The sequence below is a fragment of the Prionailurus bengalensis genome, chromosome E1 (genome assembly GCF_016509475.1).
Source record: "Prionailurus bengalensis isolate Pbe53 chromosome E1, Fcat_Pben_1.1_paternal_pri, whole genome shotgun sequence".
In the NCBI taxonomy this organism is placed as follows: domain Eukaryota; kingdom Metazoa; phylum Chordata; class Mammalia; order Carnivora; family Felidae; genus Prionailurus; species Prionailurus bengalensis.
The window spans coordinates 209,448-230,806 of record NC_057347.1 but is presented as its reverse complement, the minus strand read 5'-3'; the positions used below and the strand labels follow the sequence as shown (position 1 = coordinate 230,806).

The 21,359-nt window shown below is 57.3% G+C and overlaps 3 protein-coding genes across 6 annotated transcripts in view; 2 read left to right on the top strand and 1 right to left on the bottom strand.

The window, feature by feature from the left end:
* ANKFY1 (ankyrin repeat and FYVE domain containing 1) overlaps positions 1 to 4,715 on the top strand; it is an 80,306-nt gene extending 75,591 nt beyond the window's left edge. The window contains exons 24-25 of the mRNA XM_043582705.1: positions 530 to 620; positions 1,016 to 4,715. Coding sequence (XP_043438640.1) covers positions 530 to 620; positions 1,016 to 1,148 — 224 coding nt within the window. The 3' untranslated portion in view covers positions 1,149 to 4,715. The remainder of the gene's footprint in view (positions 1 to 529; positions 621 to 1,015) is intronic.
* Positions 4,716 to 7,732: 3,017 nt separating this feature from the next.
* On the bottom strand, positions 7,733 to 19,083 carry LOC122484769 (neuferricin). The gene is made up of 4 exons (XM_043582707.1): positions 18,543 to 19,083; positions 13,614 to 13,754; positions 10,150 to 10,336; positions 7,733 to 8,472 (listed from the first exon to the last, which is right to left on the bottom strand). The coding sequence occupies exons 1-4, from the start codon at positions 18,841 to 18,843 to the stop codon at positions 8,253 to 8,255; spliced, it is 849 nt and encodes a 282-aa protein (XP_043438642.1). The 5' UTR covers positions 18,844 to 19,083; the 3' UTR covers positions 7,733 to 8,252.
* A 96-nt stretch (positions 19,084 to 19,179) lies between these two features.
* The window catches only part of ZZEF1 (zinc finger ZZ-type and EF-hand domain containing 1), a 110,340-nt gene continuing 108,160 nt past the window's right edge, over positions 19,180 to 21,359 (top strand). For 2 of the 4 annotated variants that reach the window (XM_043582702.1, XM_043582701.1), the window contains exon 1: positions 19,180 to 19,729. In XM_043582702.1, coding sequence (XP_043438637.1) covers positions 19,376 to 19,729 — 354 coding nt within the window. In that variant the 5' untranslated portion in view covers positions 19,180 to 19,375. The remainder of the gene's footprint in view (positions 19,730 to 21,359) is intronic. The other 2 variants (XM_043582704.1, XM_043582703.1) reach the window with 1 other exon arrangement.

Below are 21,359 nucleotides of genomic sequence, written 5' to 3'. Positions count from 1 at the left end.
AGCCCAGCCGGTGCCTGCGTGCGGCGCTTCTGTGGCGCCAGCTGGAGCCGCCCGCGGGCCAGCGTGGCGGGCGCTGGGCAGACACCGGCTACGTGCCGCCTCCTCCCCGCGAGCTCGGGCGACTTGCGTGGGCGCGGCTCTCAGAGCCGTGCGGGCAGAGCTGGCGTTCAGCGAACGGAGCCAACGGTTCCCGGCCCGAACGCGCCACGCTTCCACGAGCCCCGCCACGGCCCCTCGCGCTGTGCTCTCCCCCATGTCCCTGCTGCTGGCGCCCACACCACAGACCCAGCCGGCCACGGCGCCACTTCGCCCCTTGCTCTCGCCCTGCTCGTCCTGTCCCGCCCTGCCCGCTCCCCCGCCGTCCCCTTGCCCTTCGGCCCCTGACGGTCCTCTTGGCCGCCCTGACCGCCCGTGTCCCCTGCAGACGTGGTGCCGTCTCCCCAGCTACCGCTGCCACCCCCGCCCCTCCCGGCCCCGGTCTGCCTGGCACGGTCACTCTGACGGGCCCTTCTCTCTGCCCGTGTTACAGACATGCTGTCCAAGGAGCCTCCGTGGTGCGACGGCTCCACCTGCTATGAGTGTGCGGCCAAGTTCGGAGTCACGACGCGCAAACATCACTGGTAAGGCCCCGACGTCGTCTGCGGGGTCGGGGGGTGGCTCGCCGCTCCTGCCTTCTCCCGTGACCAGCGGGAACCCGCCAGCGCCCCGCGCGCACGCTGGCCAGGTGTGGGGTTGCGTGCCTGTAGCGGGGGGGGGGGGGGGTTGCTGGGGGCCCAGGCTCCCTGCCCTCGCCGGTGGTGCGCGTCTCCCCCCCCTCCCAGCACCGCGGAGCTGGGCTGTTACAGCCAGACTCCCCCGGCAGCAGCCAATGCCTGGGTCTCCATGGACTCAAACGACGCACATGTCGGTGCCACGTGGCGGCCACTGCACACCCGGCCCGGCCCTGCCCCGGCCCTGCCCTGGGAGGCGGCTGCCCCTCGGGGCCCCCCTCACGCCCCCCGCTTTGCCTCCACAGCCGTCACTGCGGACGCCTTCTGTGCCATAAATGCTCGACCAAGGAGATCCCTATTATAAAATTTGATCTGAACAAGCCCGTGCGAGTTTGCAACATTTGCTTTGATGTGCTGACTCTGGGGGGCGTCTCTTAGTGAGCCCCCCGGCCGCACCCCGGTCGCCTCCCGGGGGCCGCTCCTCGTGCCAGCCTCACCCACCCAGAGCAGGGCTGGCCCTCCCGTCTTCCTGCGGCAACAGACTGAACCATTAAGGACCCGCTGTGATCAGTCCCGTTCCAAGGATTCCGCGTGGTTGTTGGCGTGTCAGACTGTGGTCAGGGCCACCGGACGCCTCCCACCTTAGACCAGGCCGTGTGCCTCGTGGCCCCTGCGATGGGCATCGGGCCCCACTCTGCTTGCAGCACAAGGACCCTGGGAAAACCCTCCCCCTGCGGCAGCGTAGTGCCCGCCGGGAGTGCGCCCGCAGCGGGAAGCTGGCCTCACTCGAGGGTAAGTGGCTGTGGACTTCTGTGCGCAGTTTTCATAAAGATTATAGGATCCTCTGGCCCAAAGTCTTTTTTTTGTTTTGTTTTGTTTTGTTTGAAAAGCTAAGCTGTGTTTTAGGGAGCTAGCCCTTTAAAAAAGGCGAAATCTTTCTAAACAGGGTTCAAAGATGAGAGCTGAAAAATCGTGGCCTTAACTGAAAGCTTTACCGTATCCCTACGACTGGGTGTCGGGAGGGCAGTGTCCCGTTCTCTGTCCTGCCACATCCTGTCTGCAGAGGCCTCGGTCACTCTGCCGCTGGGGCGTGGTGGCGGAGACGCGCTCTTACCGCGACGCGCTGTTCCAGACGGCTGCGCTGCCCACGTTCAGAAACGCCCCCGCCTCCAGCAGCCCTGGTTCTGATGGCCAGCTTGCATCGGAGCTCAGCGCACACTTCCTGCGAAGAGTCCTTCCCCGGGAGGGACACCGTCACTAGGCCTGGTGACGGGAGGGGCAGCGTGCGGCCTCGGGCCGGTGGCTGCCGGGTCGGCCCGCGTGTGCGAGCCTGCGGGGAAGATGCTGGGCCGTGAGCGGAGTGAGGTCCTCGAACTGACCGGGCCTCAGTCGCTGCTCGTGTGCGTGCTGACCCCGCAGCGCTGAGCTTCTTTTGAAGGTTTGGCCGGTTTAAAAAAAACAAAAACAAAAATGTACATTTAAAGAGAAACTTCCACCACTGCTTTAAGAAAACTAACTCTGAGGTCAACACAAGCGTTCACGAGTTTTTCTCAGAGATCGACCGTCTTAATCGTAATACCGATTTCTTCTGACGTTTGATAACCACTGCATTGTTTTTGCGTTAATGAAAATGGATATGTGTGTAAAGGGACTAAGTATTTTTTTGCAACAGCCTGGTTGTTTTGGTTTGTTTCTTCGGATAGTGGTATGTCCTCTCTGTTGCTGTAGGTTTATACATTCTCTTGCCTACATATGTGTGTAACATGAGCTGATAAACCAGAGTGCTACTTTTTAATATTTCTGTGATTTATGAAATATATATGCTTTCTATGTTAATAGGAGCTTGTGCACAATGTTTAAAAGAAAAAATTAATTACAAGAGTTTTCCTGTCCCCTAAAGTCTGTGACATATTTCATGCAGAACCTTTAGGGAGAAGCACCTGGTCTTGGCAGACGCCTGCCCACGTGAGGCCTGTGGTCGGTTTCCACGTGCGGGTGCCTGGACTGGGCCCCGAGGAAGTGGGGCGTAGGCAGGTGGCTTGACTCCTTAGTTGGAAAGTAAGATAGTTATGCTTCCGATGCGAGTCGAGGTGCTCGGTACGTTTACACCTGCTCTTTCCACGTTCACGGTGGAGAGTCAGTCGGGGTGTGGCCGGTTGTCTCGCCCCCGCCCTACCGTTCCCAGTCCCAGTAACAGTCTCGCCTCCGATTGCACATAAAATCTTAAAGTTGTGCCGAAAATGTGCGACGTGAAGCTTCCATTCCTGCACAGAGTCCAGGGGCGGCTGTGGTGCTGAGCAGAGACGTGGGGGGACGCTTGGGGAGTCCTGCACTGGCTTCAGGGGCGTCCTCGCGTGGTACACAGGGGCGGCCTGCCCACAGTGTCGGGGTGCTCGCTGGCCGCATGCAGTACGTCCCGTGGTGGCTGGCCGTGGGACGCCCTCGTCACTGCCCAGGCTGGGACCTCACACGCTACAGAACTGCCTAGCTCTTCGTGACAGTTTCACCCATAGCTTAAATGCTAGTAGCAAAGTCTCAATTTTACCCATTCAGAAAATTGCCAACTGTAAACAGTAGAGTGGGAAGAATAAACCTCATGAAATACAATTTGTGCATCAGTGAATTAGCTCTAACTGCTTCCTGCTCATCGCCAGGCTTCCCGGACTGTGCACTCGTAGCCGTCTTTCCCTTTTTTAAATCCTTCCCTGTGCAGTACAAGCCATGCGCTGTGTGCAAGGCCAACGGCTAAACTGACTTGCTGTGATCCTCTAACGTGGGAGTTCCCCACCAAACTTAAGTGCCTACACCTAGGAGTTTTTAGCTCTCTGTGATTTGTAGTGGTGTCTCACAGAATGATGGACTAGAACACGAGTTCCGTTTGCAGTTTGCTGCCCGCACTCGGTCAACCCCAGTCCCCAGGCTGGTTGAGGCTGGACCAGACCGCTCAGGTCGCCTGCCGAACCCTCTCCAGGAGTGGGGGTCCCCGTGACCGCCCGCCCTCTACCTCAGCCCTGGCCGTGCCCACTCCTCTCCCTGCCCGGGGGCCCTGCGAGGAGCCCAGTGGGCCGGTGCGTTCACGACCACCGCACACTCGTGCCCCCTGCCTGTTACGCCGAACGGAGTTGTGCTGACCTTGTCCAGAGGCGTGGAGTGGGGGAGAGCCTAGGGAGGGGAGGGCTGTCATCTCCATCTGGGCCGCTCGACGGGAGAGAAAGAACACTGTCGACGACGTAAATGCTCAGGCCTGAGAGGCGCACCGGGCCCCTAGGTGACAGGAGCCAACGCAGGTGAGTGTGACGCCGTCACGACGGGGACCGAAGGAGCCCCTGGCACAGCTTCTCCCACGACTGGGATTGCTGCCCTCAGGACGAGCCCCAGGAGGACTGGGCACGGGACCCCCTAATCTGAAGCACCCCCGGCTGCGGAGACGTTCCTGTCGTGTGGGAGCAGTTCGGCGAAGAGCGGATTGCTTGCCGAGACGCGCTCAGCACGTGCTAAATTACCCGGGGTCGTCAGATGCCTGAGAGACTGTCTTTGGAAGCTCATCGCCTGTACGGTGCCTCTTCTGTGTGGCGTAAATAACGTGCGGCCTGTCGCGACAACGTTGGCTTTCCGTAGCGAGGGGGGGTCTAAACCGCTTGACCCCGTGACTTGTCCTCTTTGGGCAGGTGTGTGCGGCTGGCTGTTCCCGTGACACCCGTGTGACACCAAGGGAGGGGCGGAGGCTGGAGGTGCACGTTTGGGCTGGAGGTGCGCCTCGGTTTCCAGGCCGTTCGGGGTGGCACTCAGTGTGGGAGGACGGCTCCGTGTGTGGGACCATGACACTCCCATCCGCAGCCCGTGTGATGGAATGTATGTCTCGAATACCGGTATTGGCATTTTCTGTAACAATTCCTCATAACAAGGTAAAGTTGTGCATTTAACGTGGAAACTTTAATGAGACGATTGTAGTTACTTTTTAACGCGGAGGTACCAATAAGCATTAAAAGCAACCTTTTCAAACTCTTGATATGTGAACATATTTCTGTAACAGCTCACCTTCTAGGAGAGTTTGACTCGCCAGCAACACTTTCCAGAAGCATGTTGTCGACAGCAGTCCAAGAGTAGCTATTGTGGCGTAGCCGCCCGGCTCCTCCCTGGGATCCGGCCCCGGCGAGGTCTCTCGGGAGCTGACCTGGCCCTCGCACGCTCTGGGACCCGCAGCCCCCTTCCTCTGTCTTCCAGCTTGCTCTCCCTGGTGCACAGGCACCGCTGAGTGCCGCCACAGGACAGTCCCAAGTAATCCCAGCAGCTGTCCTTGCGGGGCACGCCAGCCAGAGCCCGTGGGCACACACAAGGACTGGGCATGGGCACACTCCAACACGGTTGCCAGGGAAGCACACTGGGTTTTTGTGCTTTGTTACTGATTAGCGGACGGTATTGGGCCAGTTTCCTAACGTCTGTGCCTTAGTTTCTGCGCCTGTCACACGGGAGTGCTGACCACGGCCCCTCCTGGCTCCCGCACGTCCCGAGGAAGGTGATCGGAGGCAGGGAGTAGGCCCTTCCTCTCCTGCGAGGACACCGATGGCGGTGTGCATGCTGAGAGTCCCCTCCAGGGAGGGCTGATGGGAGCGCTGTGTGTGGTTTTCCTGCAGGAGTGAGTCTAGGGGCTCTGGTGGTGGGAGGGCTCTCAAGGCAGGGGTTCGGTTTGTCCACTGCCAATTTCTGAACAGACACAGCCCCAGGCTGTGTGTGGGGTCTCTCTGGTCACAGCTGTCCCACAACTGAGCGAGGGATGGGGCGTGGCCCCTCTGACCCCAGGCTGTCCACTCTGGGGGGGCAGCTGCCCAGCCTGGTCAACACAGCCCTGCTCACGAGGCTGGCGGAAAGCAGACGGTGGCCGCTGTACCCCTTTGCTGGACTCTCTCGAGGCCACAGAAGCCCCCTGCCCAGCATCCTTTCCGACTGCCAGCACATCTTACCTGCCTGGGCCGCACCGCGTGTGGCATCCATCACCAGGGACCCGCCTCCCTCCGCCATAGGTCTGCCCGGGCCACCTCTGCTGGAGGGGGAAGGATGGGGATTTCTCCAGTGACCACTGGCTTCTTCATGGCGGAGCCCTTCAGCCCATTAAGCTGACAGCCTTCTCTCAGCGGAGCCGTTTGAAGATTTGCCTGGGGCCCCACCACGAGGAGGCTGTTCACGGTAAAGTACGTGCTTGGTGTCAAAGAGGACGTGAATTCTTTTTGAGCAGGAAGTGAGTGAGCAGCCTGCAGGCAGAGAGTGGGCGCCCAGGGCCCTCTCTGGCCACACTTGGCTGGGGTGACAGTAAGGGGGCCTGGTTTTGCTTCTTTCCATTTTCAGTTTGTTTTGGAGGGGTCTGAACTCCTGTGGACCCGGCACCCACCCTGGGCCTCGTTCCCATCCCGAGGATGGCCTCTGGGGCTCTAGCTGGCCTCCTGCCCCACACTGTTAATCCCCGAGGTCAGGAGCCTCGCTTGCCCCCATCCCACCCCATGGTACACAGGTGCCCGTAGACAGCTGCTGACCACGGGGGGCCAGATCAGTGGCTGTTCCCACCAGCAAGGACAGCAGGCATGCAGCCCAAGGGCCGCGTGGGTCTCAGGATAGGAACCTGGAGTTCGAGGCCCAGCTCCACTGCTCTGTGCCCTTATTAGACTCTGAGCGCCTGAGTTGCCTCATCTACAAACTCAGGGCTAACTCTGTGCACCTACTATGTATGCACTGGATACTGTGGGTGTGGGACACGAAGCTGGGTAACTTCGGTCTCTGTCCAGGGAGGAAGGCGGACAGGAAACTCATGAGTAAGAAAGAAGGCGGCTGTCACGGGCCACATTAGCACAGGCTCCCAAAAGGTGCTGACTTAGCAGAGCTGTGGAGAGGTCAGAGGTGGACAAGCTCAGCACAGGAGGAAGCACAGCCTGGTGCAGGCCCCGCAGGCACCTGCAGCTAGGAGGAGGCCGGAGGGAGCCGTGCACGAAGTGATGGTAGGAGAGCCACGGCTGGAGGGTCCCAGTGGCCAAGGAGTGGACGTGGGGGCCACCCTGGTCATCCAGGGGGACTGCTCGCAGCAACGCGGAGGGCGGGGAAACCAGGGACCTGGGGGTTGGGTGGGAGGAGCAGAGCAGCAGAGGAAGGCATCCTGGATGGCTGCTGGGGTCCTCACTTGCTGTGACTGGGTGTGCACGGCCACGGGGACATCACCAGGGAGGAGAGGAGACTGAATGCCGGAAATGTGGAGTCTGGGTGCCTCGGAAGTGCTCTGGGGAGCCTATGGGCCGAGAGGGGCTCCTGGGGGAGAAAAGGGAATCAGGCAAGCACTAAGGGAGGGTTCCACTGAGGCCCTCAAGTGTGACGGGTCCGGGAAGGCTGTGGCTGTGGGATTTGCCAAGTGCAGAATTTGCCCTGCTGTCGAGCTGGCGACTGATGCGGGGTGAGCGGGGCTGAGAAGCAGGGGCGGCTTTCAAGGCTGCGGCGGGAAGTAGCTCAGTGCTACAGAGTGGTGTTTCCTTCGTGACTGGAGGGAAGCCGGGGTTTACCGCACGCTCGGGAAGAGCCGAGGCAGGAGGGGGCAGCGAGGGTGGTCGTGGGGTGTCCAGGTGCCCCCTACTGCCAGGGGAGGGGAGGCAGCCTCCGCTTTCTAGTGGGCGGGTCTGGAGAGCTAGCGAGTTAATGACGAAGGACGGCGAACGTTTAGGAAGAGCTGGGGGGACCAGGAGACCCGGGAAGAGAGACATGAATCTGGGACAGCACCAGGCTCCATGGCCTCGCCTGAAGGTGGGAATCTCCTCCCCCACCGGCTCGACCGGGGTACGAAGCTCGTCGGGTCGGCCCAGGAATTACAGGTCGCCCTGGACGCACAACCCCCTGGGAAAGGCGTCCGGGGTGGGAAACCACTTTTTACGCAGGTGTGGGCGTCTCCCACACCTAAGCGTTTAAAAGAGAATATCCTCCCTTCAAATTGTTGCTTTGTTCAGAGGCCTCTGGATTTACTGCCTCCGTATAAGCAAAAGCCCGTCCACTTCCAGAACCAGCCTCCCTGGTTTTATTGTCCTGTCTCGTGGTACTGACTGGGCTCAGACCAGTGGCTCAGACTTGTGGCTGTGGCTCCGGGCAGGGGTCTCAGACATACAAAAAGTGGTTAAGAGTCAGGGGTCACAAGCTTAACCAGTGGGGAACACTGGGAGTTACGCTGACGTGTTAATTTACATGGCTTCTCTGGACCTGTGTGCCTGTCTGAGTCACAAAGGGAAGATGTGTCCCCTCTTCTGCAGTGCCCCCAGCGCCCTCACCGGCCGCGGGGAAGGATGCTGTTGGAGCCCAGAGCCTGTTTCCTGGCCTGGCAGTCCCATTAGTTTTGAGGTTGGTTGGCCTCTGAGGGCTCTGACGAAGGCGGCAGGCGGGTCTGGGGGAGAAGTGGCACGGACGGGCAGGCGGGCCGCCACGCCGGGTCCCAGGCACAGAAGTGTGGGCAGATGCTTCCAGGCGCTCCGCTTCGTGTCGGGAGCCACGAGTGAGTGCAGCAGGCAGGGCTGTCTGTGACTAGCCCGGTGGGAAGGAGCAGGTGACGGCCAGTGGGGGGCAGCCTGCATACTCCTCCAGGTTGGGGTGATCCAAGTCCCCACGGTTTGTGTGCACAGGGAGGCCCTGAGCCTGGTCGCTGGGGGGTCCGCTGGTTCTCACGCACACACAGTGGGGCTCCTTGGCACCTGGCTTATACAGCTTCCTGGGGACACCGGTCCAGTCTCTGCTCACACCTCCGCTAGGGACAGAAGGACAGGGGACTCTTAGCGTGAATGCGGGATCTCTGCGGAGGGGGAAGGAGTGATGTGGCGTCTTCCCAAGGTGGTGGTCTGCAGCCTGTGTCCCCCGGCCCTTCACACTCTCCCAGTTCCTCCAGCATCCCCTGCCGTGGGCAGAGTCCGCCATCCAGTCCCGTGCCTTCCCAGGGGCAGGTGTTCCCCCACTGGCCTGGGAACTTTCCAGAAGCAGTGTCTGGACCTGATTCTCTTCTCCACTCCCCGCTGCAATCCTAGCACAAGGCCGTGTCTCCATCTTAGGGTCTGGGGCTCATGGCTGAAGGTGGGCAACCGAGGCTACGACCCAAGGCTAACGGGTCACACCCTGCGAGAGGCCCCATCCTAGGTGTCACCGGGCTTCAGAGGTGGAGCATTGCGCTCTGGCCCAGCGTGGGCCGGTCCCCGTGGGCTCACAAGGAAGGTGAGAGTCTGGACCTGGTGCCCCGTGTACATCCCAGTGTCTGGGACCAGGACCTGGTTAGAAACCACCCTGCTAGTGGCTCCCCCAAGAACAGGCTGTCAGGGCTCGGAGATGCCCTCCTTCCAGCCTCCTTCCTCCCAGGGACCCTTACTTCACACCCAGTCCCTATATGAACAGATGGGGCCGAGGCACAGGCGTGGGGAAGGCACTAGGGCAAGAAGGGGCCACAAAGACAGGGCTGGGCGGGGGAGGCAGCCTCCCAGGGGACCACTGCTCTCTGGGACCCCTGCGTTCAGGCCCCCGTGTCCCAGCCTGTCCCCTCAGGTGGGCAGGCCGTGTCTCTTCAGAACTGGACGGCGGGAACTTTCCTTTGGCCACGGTGCCTCTGCCTCCGGTGAACTGAGCCGGCCCGGGCCCAGGGTAAGCGGGTGGCTTTGGCTGTCTGCTCTCTGCACAAGGAGTCGGCCGTAAGCAGGGCAAGAAGGCCTCTTCCCGCAGAAGAGAGGGAATCTACACGGTTAGCACTCCGGGAAGTGGCTTCCCTACCCTTCCCAGGGAGAGCTGGGCTCCTACTGGGAGGCCCTTGAGGCTGGGTGCGTGGGGGATGCCTCTTCCGCACCGCAGCCGAGGGGGCTGATGGCTGCAAGTGCATTTATGTCCAGGCTGGCCTGATAATCAGAGCAGAAAAAGACGTTTTGTCTCCTGCTCCTCAAACAACCCGGGATAATCCCCGCGGCATCTACCCGAAGCGGGCTCACCTCACGTTATTCCTGCGGGAAAGGCTGCACTTCCTCGAGTCACTCAGAGGTTGTAGCGTCTTTAAGACGGCATCTCAGGTCATTGCCGCCAGGGGCCGTCCCCCACCGCTTCACCCCTGTCTCCTGTAGGCAGGAGTGAAGTGTGCGGAGGAAACGGAAGGAGGCCCTCGCTCGGATGGGTCGACAGGCCAAAGCGAGCAATGGCACTCGGGCCTTCCCACGCCCAGGCCAGGGTGTCTGGGGAGCTCAAACAGAACACAGGCCCAGGTCCCAGCCGTCCCTCACGGTCAGCGATGTCGGTCCTCAGGAGGCTCCAGCACGGAGCCGGCATCGAGGATTGCTACCCAGAGCGTGTGGACTTTGAAAAGTCCCCCTGGGGGAACAGCTGGGTCACGGCTTCACCGAGTCCCAGCAAGACGACCTGGAGGGAGGCGGAGAGGGCACGAGGGGAGCCTGCTTACCTCTCTGGGGAGCACCAGAGCCGGCTGCCCCTGCTGGAGCTCCACTCGGCGTTGCACGGCGGGAACTTGCGCTTCTCCTCCAGCGCCCGCCGGCCTGCCTCCGCGCCCCGGGTGATCACGGCTTCCACCTGGGCCAGTTCTGGGGTCGGGAGGCCATCCTCTCCGTAGAACCTTCCTATCACCCTTCCTGCGGTGACGGGAGAGTGGAGGTCAGAGTCACGCGGGAGGGACGCACGAGTAAACGCCTCACCTCCGTGGTGCAGTGTAAGTCCCCAGGGTTTCTGGGTTGCGGACTGAGAACTCCTTAGTGTCTGGTGAGACCCCTGCTCTAGCTGCGGACGCCTCTAGCAGGGAGGCCGTTGGCTTCGCCTCACGTGCTGACGCCGCTTCTCCGAGGGCGGCGCTGCGAGTGACCCATCCTTCCGTGCCCCGCAGTGCCCGAGGCGCCTGTCAGACAAGCGGCTGGCTGGTCAGGTAACATTTCTGTGGCTCGGTTCTTCCCCACGTTCAATTATTTTGTCCGGGAGAACTACGAACAAGTCATTTATTGAGCATTTACTCCGTGTCGGGCGCTGTGCTCACACTGCCACCGTTCTGCGAATCCTCTTAAGCACCTATGGGAGAGGAGCTGGGGTCCCCACTCCCAGAAGAGACACGGGAGGCTGAGTGGCTGGGGGGCCCGTGAAGCTAGGGCTCACGTTCTCCACCCACCACCCTCTTCCCGCTCGGTCTCAGTCCTTGGTGCACTTTTAGATTCTTTCAGAAGAGCCAGCGAGTGGTGCGTGGGCCTGTGGGCCTGAGCCCGAGCAGTCAGTTGTCCTTCGGGGCAGGGGCTTTCTCGAGTCCCGCCGTCCTGCACCAAGGACAAGCAGCAGAAAGTACTCTCAAAGGGATGACCTGCCCCCGCTGTGCCCGGACTCCAGTGGCAGCTGTGTGCCGCGTGCCCAGCGTTCGGGCCACCCCTCGGGTCCACTCAGCCCGACTTCGGTTCTGTTCACGTCACTTTTGTGACCTGGCTTAGGAGCCGCCACTCCGTTCCAATACAGCACGTACTTCCCTCTGCTCGTGTCCGACCTCTAAAAGACACGGCGATTCTGCCCGTCCCGTTTCCACTGCCCCCAGCCTCACCCGAACTGTGGACCCCAGCGGTGGCCTCCCACCTGCTCCGTCCACTTCGGTCCATGCCTCCCGACTGTTCTTCCTGCACAAAGCAACCGAGCCATCTTCATAAAACACGAGTCACGTCCTGTCACCTCCATGCCTGGTCTGGCCCTCCAGTGGCTTCTGGGAGCACATGGATCAAACACAGACTTCTTGTCAAGGCCTCCAAGGCTACACATCCGTCCCTTCCCCCCTCGTGTGCTGCAAGCTCCGGCACACGGGCTTCTTTCTCTTCGCGGACCATGCCTTGGCACCGCCGTTTGCTCAGCCTAGAACGTTCTCTCTCCAGACCTCAGTGTGACTGCCCCTCACTCCCAGCCCCTCCTAGAGGCCTCCCCGACCGTCTGCTCTAAAGGTGCCACAGGCCCCTCCCCCATCACACTGGTTTTAGTCGTACACAGCCCTATCTGGAAACGCGTCATCGGTTTCCTTATTTACGGCACGTCTCTCCCACCGGTGAAACCCCAGCACTCACAACAGCTTCGTAGGGAACGTTCATCTTAAACGCTTACTAGAACAAACGGAGGGTCGGGACCAGGCTTGCAGCCTAGGAGTCGGCCTAGCAGAAAACTTTCTCCTAGAGGGTCTCCGTGCAAGGCGACCAGCCCGTCGTGGTGGGTTTTAGAAGTGAGACCCCAACAGAGAGCAACAGTAATAGAGGCAACAGAGAAAGACTTGTGGGAGCCGTGTCCTGGGAATGGTGGTCACCACCGGCTGGGTCTCCACACCAGTGCTGTATCCAGAACACAAAGAAAAGAGATCTCATCTGCTCGTGCAGCTGGGCCACGTGGCTGCCAAGGTGGCTTCCCGTCTTCACTTCCGTGCGCGCAGCACAGAGTGAACCTTCATCCTCTGACGTGGCCTGAGGGTTTCTGGGCCCCTAAAGAGCCTAACACGGCCCACGGCCCATCGAGCGAGCTAACAGCACAGGAGCTGCACCAACTCATCGCTGGCCCAGCTCCCACCAGGACGGAGCACAGCTTATCCATCGTAGGTATTCAGATAGACGCCGACTGTAGCTAAAATCTATCTGAAGCCTCTCGAGACCACATCCCTCCCCTGCCCTCACACGCACACTAACACTCTTCAGACAAGGCTGGTTCGCTCATGTACACAAACACATCAGTTTGCTCCCCAAATGTCAGGATGACGTGTTTGCTCTGGCACCCTTTGCCCACTCTCAGAGCTCTGTCTTTATTGTTTTGTGTTGAGATTTCTTGTCCTTATTAACCAAAATGTTTCCACCAGCCTCCTGAAGGTCTGCAGGGAGGTCAGTTCCTTCAGTGGAACAGAGGCCAGACACGGTTGTGGCGTCGGGAATGACCCGGGGCAGACTGGGTGACAATAAAGAAGGGGTCTGCGGGCTGGGAGGACAAGAGCCCACCAAGAGTGTGGGGTGGGGACTGGAAACAGAAAGAATGTGGATGGTATGAAGAAAGGCCTGATCAGTCAGCTGTGGAGGGAGCAGAGGAGTTAGTACAGATGGCAAGGTTCTCAGAAGAGGTGACCCGGGTAGTAATGACAGAGCACATATTCAGAGGTATTAGGGGCAGAGAAAGAATGCCTCCAACTGAGACCCGTCCTGGTGGTGAGGTGACACCGATGTCCCTCAGGAGCTCAGCTGCGTCCAAGGTGGGTTACAGTGAGAGGTCAGGGCTGCAGGGGACGAAAAGAGCCCAACCCCCCAATGTCCAGTGTTTACAAAGCCATCTAGTGTTTAGAGTCTAACATTTCTTTAGGACACCATTGGTTGTCTGTTTAAAAGGTGATTCCCTCAAGCATCACAAGTAGCAAGTGCGGTGCCCTATGTGACCGGCTTTAACAAACGTGGGATTAGCCTGACCTCTACCCGGGAGACGGGTCCTTCAGGATGGACACAGACTAATGTTTGTCTGTCTCCTTACAGAAGAAAATAAAACAGTATTTGTCAAAATGGAATACAAACTGAGGCTTCAAGCCTTCCTGACGGACGGGGTGCTGAAGCCCGACGCCTGGGGCACAGCGAGGCGCCTGGAGCTGGCTGTTCAAGGGTGGTGCAGGCAGTCACTAGCTCCGGGGCAAACAGAAGCCAAACTGAATGGCTGTGCCATCTTCTCCCAAGATTAAGAGTGAGGGAAACCGGTGTCCCAGCCACGTCCTTCTGGGACGCATTGCCACACTAACCACCAGAGTTTAAGGTGAAAGATCCATGGGTATTTTACGGATTTTAACCTCGAGTCCAGTCCCCTGAACTCCAACCCTTTAGAAAACTGCAAGCCCATTCGTTGAAGAGAATCTACGGAAATGGCCTGTGGGATACCTACCAACGAACTCGTAATTCTTCTCGTAGAACGACAGCCAGTTTTGAAGCGTCAGCAGCTCTGAAAACGACAAGTCGGACACATCGTCCACCAGGCCTGCTGCAGAGTGGTCCCCTGTCACAAACGCCCTGGACGCGTCTCGGCCTGCAGGAGAGAGGGGCCCACATAGATCAACCTGCAGATCACTGGCACCGCAGCGACTCCAGAACCTATCTTCTGAGAAACACCCGACAACCGCCACTCTGCATCTCCAAGAAAAGCTCGTCTCCCCTCCTCTGGGACACATGCTCCCGGATCTTGGACACGTATTTTGGCGCTCATCATCTTCTCTGTTTACCTTCAGCGGCATTAACGTGTCTTCTGGCTTCCGTGACACTACATTCCTGGCCTTCCTCCTCCCTCTCTAGCTTATTTCCTACCAGCCGTAGGGATCAATTCTTGCCTCCTCCTCTGCTGTCCACTCCTGTGGTTTCACAACCACCTCTACGCCAAGGATTGCCAGACTTCTCCTCAGCCCTAGACCGGTGTATCCAATTGTCTACTCAATGCCCCTTAGATGTTTTACAAGTGTCACGAGTTCAAATGTCCACACTACACCAACGAGCACCCCCACCCCAGGAAACCTGCAGCCATTCGAGTGTTTCCTATCTCGGTAAATGTCAAACAGTTCCTCAGTGCAGAAATGCAGTCTGCAACACCTCCTTTATCCCTCACGTCCTTGAGTGTCTTCCTTTTTTTTTTAAATGTTTGTTTATTTTTGAAGGAGAGAGAGACAGAGTGAGAGTGGGGGAGGGGCAGAGAGAGAGGGAGACACAGAATCGGAAGCAGGCTCCGGGCTCTGAGCTGTCCGCACAGAGCCCGACGCGGGGCTCGGACCCACGAACTGTGAGATCATGACCTGAGCCGAAGTCGGACGCTCAACCGAGCCACCCAGGCGCCCCCTTGAGTGTCTTCCTAAGTGGTTCTTCTATCCGTGTGTCTTTCTCTGTGTGCCACTAAGCTGGCCCAAGTGGCCACTGTCGCTCATCCGAACTACTACAGTAAACCCCTAGCAGCTCTCCCTACGTTTGTTCCTTCCCTACTGTTTTTCATACATCATTTACACTGGTATTTTAAACATGAACCGATGTCATTCTCTTGATTAAAAACCCTCAGGGGCTACTGGGGCACCCGGGTGGCTCAGTCGGTGGAGCGTCTGCCTCTTGATTTTAGCTCAGGTCGTGATCTCACGGTTCCTGGGATCAAGCCCCATGTCGGGCTCAGCGCTGACAATGCAGGGCCTGCTTGGGATTCTGTCTCTGCCCCACTCCCGCTCATGGTCTCTCAAAATAAACAAACTTTAAAAAATTGAAAAAAAAATCCTCAGCGGCTTCCTTTTAGCCTAGAACTATATCCAGATTCCTTAACACAGTACTCAGGGCGCTACACTGGCAGCCACCAATCCTGCCTTGCCCACTGTGCTCTCTTCCTCTCTCTCCTCCCCGTTAGGTTAGGGCCTCTGGTAATACAAGTGTGTTTTCCCTTTAACATTGTCACAAAAATAATTAATTGTTTACGTGATAACTATTTAATGTCTGTCTTTTCTACTAGTCTGCAAGTTTTATCAGGGAAGAGAACATACCAAACTCAGGATTGATTCCCCAGTGTCTGGTAGGGCCTAATCTTTAGTAATTATCAATAAATATTGGCTATCTGAAACCCATGCATTTATAATCAATTTTCAATAAGTCAGTTATCAATAATTATTTTCAATAATTCAGGGGAGGAAAGAAGTTATTTTTTTAATGTTTATTTATTTATTTGGTTAGAGAAAGCCTGTGTGCACGCAGCCAGGAGAGGGGCCCAGGAGAGTGAGAGAGAGAACCCTAGCCTGGAACCTAGACCTCAGGGCTGTGAGATCGTCATCTAAGCTGTAATCAAGAGGATACTTAACGGACTGAACCACCCAAGTGCCCCAGGGGAAAGAAGAGTCTTTTCAACAAATGGTGCTTGGACAACTGGATAGCGAGATGCAAAAGAACACATCATATATAAAGTCAACTCAAAACGTAGCAAGGACCTGAATATATGGGCTAAAGTATAAACTCTTAGAAGAAAACATAGGTATAAATCTTTGTGATCTTGTATTAGGTGATGGTTACTTAGATGAGACACAAAAGGCACAAGCTACCAAAAAATAAACGGACTAGACTTGATCAAAAATTTAAAATTTTGTGCATTAAAGTAAACAATCAAGAAATGAAAAGCCAACCCATGACATGGGAGAAAATATCTGCAAATCATGGTCTGATAAAGGTCTAGTATCCAGGGTTTATAAAGAACTCTCACAACTCAATAAGAAAAAAAACTCAATTAAAAAATGGACAAAGGATTTGAGCAGACATTTCTCCATGAAAATAAACAAATGGTCAGCAAGCACAGAGAAAGATGTTTGACGCCTTTAGTTATTCAGGAAATGCAAATAAAACTACGATGAACTATGACATCAAAGCCACTGACTATGATAAAAAAAAAGACAATATAAAAGACAAATTTGGCGAGAATGTGGAAAAACTGGAAGTCTAATACACCAGTGGTGGGGATATAGCCACTTGAGAAAACCACGTGGCAGTTTCTCAAACCGTGAAACACAAGAGTCACCACATGACCCAGGAATTTTACTCTCAGGTATACACCCAAGAGAACTGAAAACATGTCCACACGAGTGTGTCCACGTATGTTCACAGCAGTGCTCTTCATAACAGGCAAAAAATGGAAACCCAAACGTCCAACAAATTATGAACAAATAAACAACATGTGGTACATACATAAAATGGAGTATCATTTGGTCATAAAGCAGAATGCAGTACTGATACATGACGATACAAGCGGAACTTTGAGAACACTGTGCTAAGTGAAGGAAGCCAGACACAAAAGGCCATGCGTATAATTCCACTCACGTGAAACGTCCACACAGAAAGTAGACAGTGGTTGCCAGAGGCTGGGGGGTAGGAGTGGGGACTGCCAGTGGATATGGGGGTTTCCTTTGGGGGGAATAAAAACGTCTGGAATTAGATTGGGAAGATGTTTGCACAGCTTTCTGACTATATTAAAAACGACGAGTGCCTGGGGGGCTCAGTCGGTTAAGCTCAGGTCGTCATGACCTCACGGTTCGTGGGTTCGAGCCCCGCGTCGGGCTCTGTGGTGACAGCTCAGAGCCTGGGAGCCTGCTTCGGATTCTGTCTCCCTTTCTGTCTGGCCCTTCCCTGCTCATACTCTGTCTCTGTCTCTCTCAAAAATAAACATTAAGAGGGGCGCCTGGGTGGCTCAGTCGGTTAAGCGGCCGACTTCAGCTCAGGTCATGATCTCTCGGTCCCTGAGTTCGAGCCCTGCGTCGGGCTCTGTGCCGACAGCTCGGAGCCTGGAGCCTGCTTCGGATTCTGTGTCTCCCTCTCTCTCTCTGCCCCTTCCCTTGCTTGCGTTCTAGAGTGCGCACTCTCTCTCTCCCTCTCTCGAAAATAAATATTAAAAAAAAAAATTAAAAACTACTGAGTTGTATGGTGTAAAAGGGTGGATTTTGTATTATGTGATTATATCTTCACATAATAAAAATATTGACTGGACGAACAAATGAATAAAGGAACATATCTGCTAGACCCTCCCAGACTGTGTGGGTGGTGGGGAACGTTAAGTTAATTTGATTCCTCGGCACCCGGCACGAGGCGGGCTGCACAGTAGTGGTCAAGGAAGGGATGTTGGACGAGTAACGGGCACAAAGGAACTCAGCAGACTGTAGACACATTGCAAGGGGAAAACCACCCCAGAGACGAAAGGGTCTATGCTCACACTTGTGCTTCCCACCAGGGCAGCTGCAACAGGGGTGTGACGGGGCCCGGCGCCACCAACTGCCCCTCCCCTGACAGCAAGTGAACCCTGACTCCAGTACCAGCTCTGCTTCTAGGTCACGGGGCGGCTCTGGGGAAGTCCCTTCCCTGCCTGGCAACACCGACTGACCCCAATTCCTGCTCGGTGGATGCTTCCGGTTCCCGGAGTTCTCCCTAGAGACACGGAAGTCACTTGTATTTAAGCACCAGACGCGGCTTCCCCATTCCCCAAGACTATGACAAATGGAAATGCTTACTTAATACCAGCCGTCAGTGGCCTTAAGCTCAGCATTTTTTCTCCTCCTTAATCTGGGAGGCGGTTATCCCTCTGGGCTGGGGGGACAGCATCTCTCAGAGAAAGAGGCTGGAGATCCTGGCCCAAGGCCTGTCAGCACTTAGTTGTGGGGGCTTCAGGCAAATTCGTCAATCCCCTCAACTGTAAAACAATACATTTCATCCGACAAACGTTCCAGGCCTAACATATACGCAGCTCTGTTGAAGAGCTGTGAAGCTGAGCAGACCCGTGCCGTGCGTTCCTACCTCATAACCTTTAACGGAGACAAGCGCACCTGTACTAGAAGCGAGAACAACTTACTATTTTCAGGGGGAACTTGGGAGTGGGAGCAAAGAAAGGTTCCTTGGGATAGGAGGCGGCTGGAATGGGTCGGGGAACTCTGAGGGCAGGGACAGGTCTCACTCATCTCTGCCCTGAGTCACGCAGTGTGGCACAAAGCAGGTGTTCGGAGGCTGCGGCCGGTAGGCAACTGGAGAGGCAGGAGGCCTGCTTCTCGAACCTACGCCGCTAAGAACGGATGGGACAGACGGGGGTGGGGGTGGGGGTGGGGGGTAGGTACAGGCTGGTGACAGTCGGCCACGGCCCCGACCGGGCCAAAGAGACCAGAGAGACGATGCAGCGGAGCACGGCCCCCGCACCGGTGTGAGGAACGTGGGGACACCAAGGCCGGGGAATGGATGAACGAACGAACGAACGAGTGCACGAGCGAACGGCGCAGAGGCGGCTACGGGCCCGCGTCGCAGCAGAAAAAGGCGTGAGCCGCCTCGCTGATACCTGCGAAGCCGCTATAGTGGGCCCCAGGCTCGTAGTGCCTCCGGCCGGGGGACACGTCGTAGACGCGCCCGAGCAACGCCAAGTAAAGGCCCGGGTCCCCGGCGCCGCCGCGGTAGCGGGCCAGCTCCTCGGGAACGAAAAGGCGAAGGCCGGCGCGGCCGCTCCACCAGCCCAGCCACCGCGCCGCCGCCGCCGTTGCCGCCACCGCCGCCGCCAGGCCCAGCCAGAGCCCTCGCCCGCCGAGCCCCGGCATCCAGGCCGCCGCAGGGCCCCGGCTCCTCGCCAGCGGCCGCCCAGCCATCCGCGGTCAAGATGGCGGCGACGCAATTGCGACGTCACCGGCGCGACGCCCTCTCGCCCCCGTCCGCGTCACCAAAGGGACAACGGGGGACTGAAGGGGAAAAGGCTGTGGCGAAAGGTCACTCCCTGCCTCCGATGCCTTTCAGTCATTTTTCAGCGTAGCCAGCGAACGTGGAGAGACACCGAGTAAGGAAGCTGAGGAGGGCCTGGCCGCGCCGGGCGCCGCCCCCAACAAAAATGGCGGCAGAGGCGGCTGCGGCATGACGTAGACGCGAGGACGCACTCGCCCTCTCGGAAATCGGGGCTCCACCCTCTGTCCTCCGCGTGCTGTCTGTCGGCATCTGGTAGAATCCGCTTGACGGCGCCTTTGCGACGGCAGTCCTCGCTTGACGGCGACGAAGCCGGAAGCTCCAGCCGCCGCCGTCGTCGTCCCCTCCCTGTCCCCGCCCGCCGGGTGCCGCCGGAGGTTGACAGGTCGAGGCGGGGAGGCGGCGGCGGCGGCGGCAGAGCCGGACGCCCGAGACGGAGACCCCATGGGGAACGCTCCGAGTCACAGCAGTGAAGACGAAGCCGCCGCCGCCGGTGGCGAGGGCTGGGGCCCGCACCAGGAGTGGGCCGCAGACTCGGGCACGATCCCCGGCCCGGGCCCCGCGGCGCCCGCGCTGCCGCCCGCCGCGGCGCTGCTGGAGCCGGCCCGGCTGCGGGAGGCGGCGGCGGCGTTGCGGCCCGCGCCGCCCTGCGAGTCTCTGGTGTCTAGGCACCACGGCGCGCTGCTGCGCTGGCTGGAAGAGCGGCTGGGCCGCGGCGAAGAGTCCGTCACCTTGGAGCAGTTCCGGGAGCTGCTGGAGGCTCGTGGCGCCGGCTGCTCGGGCGAGCAGTTCGAGGAGGTCAGGCCCGGCTGGCGACCGCGGGGGCGGGGGCAGGGCGGTCGCCCTCTAGGGCGTGAAGAGGTGGGCGGTGCGGCTCTAGACGGGCCAGGCAGGAACCCACAAGGTCCGCAAGTTCGGAGGATGGGAGCAAGGGGCGCTCGCTTCCAGCCTGGACACTCCGGGGGACGGCTGCGAATCTCTTTAACCTTTACTAGAGGTGCGGAAAGCCCAGACTAGGCCGTTCGTGCTTGGAAGAACTGGACGAGCCAAGCCCAGATGTCTTTGCATGTGGTAGTACAGACATTTGTGCCCTGGCCTGACGCTGGATCGGTTGCTCTCTGGATCTCCCTTATCAGGCTCCGGGACAGTGTAAGGGAAGGGAGGCGTATAGGGATCGAGGGAGTGGCAGTGAACACAGAAAACCATTCTGTTTTATTGACCAGAGCACCTTCCGAATCCAGTGTGGGCGCCTAACAAATGTGGGAGGAAACTGACACCCAGTGGAAAATCTCACATTCCAGCAGCCATTCTCGTCGCACAAAAACTAGCGTTTCCAAAGTACACGTTTGTTTCCAGATAGTTGAAGAACCGTATTTTAGACTCAAGCCTCCGCGTAACCTGAAACTGATAGACAAATGTCAGGTTTCCTGTAGATACTTGTAATTATACAGCCTTTGGCCTAAGTCACCAACATCATCTCTAGTAAACGGTTAACAGCCAATTGATACGGCAACAATGTTGTTTCTTCAAAGAGAGTTTAGGAATCACCTGTACCGTTTCATTGTGGAGTTAAAAAGAACTGAGCCAGGGTCGTGCACTGAGTCATTGGCAACCTATCACTCAGATCCCTTGATTTTTCTGGTTTCTTTGTCTTACGTCCCACTGCCTTCTTCTTGGGACCCTATTTCTTTAACTCCACAGCGCTATGACAAAAAGATGCTCATTTTGTGAAAATGAGTAAGCCATGTAAAATCTTCAGTGTCGGTGAAGGGTGAGTATATAAAGCAGTAAACCGACAGCTAGTTGTAATGACGTTAAAAAGTGATGTATGCTTTACAACAAGAGGCTCTTAAAGTATTTTGAGAACGTTTACTGTGTGTAGTCAGAATTCAGATACTGTGGTTTGTGTGTTTTTTACATTTTCTTTCAGAAGGTACCTGTAAGATATCTCAGTTCTTGACAATGTGATCATATTAGTTAGTGAAGGGTCTCCATGTATATATTTTCTTAATTTCAAGAGTTCACATAATACTTTCCACTCTGGCTCTCGGCGTGTTAAGAGAAAATGAAGTGGTCCCAGAAAGGGCCGTGCAGATCAGTTGAAGGAGTTGGCACATTTCGGAATCGTCCAGAAGGGAATGGAGGGAGAGTATTTACATTGAGAGTGACAGGAGTAGAGCTGTGAGTGGAGCTGGCAGGAGCCCTGTAATGTAAGGTCAAGAAATCCTCAGGGTGTTGTCCAGAGGTCACTCGAGGGCTGTGGCATTGTTCACCGAGCAAATGTTTGTTGAACGTGTGCTGAGTGCCAGGCTGCTGGATGACTGTGGAAAAAGCAGGTACTTGCTCTGAAAGGGTGTTTAGCGCCGAAGGAGACACACGTGAGCCCAGCAATTACAGGTGTGGTGAGTATTAGCCAAAGGAAAGTGCA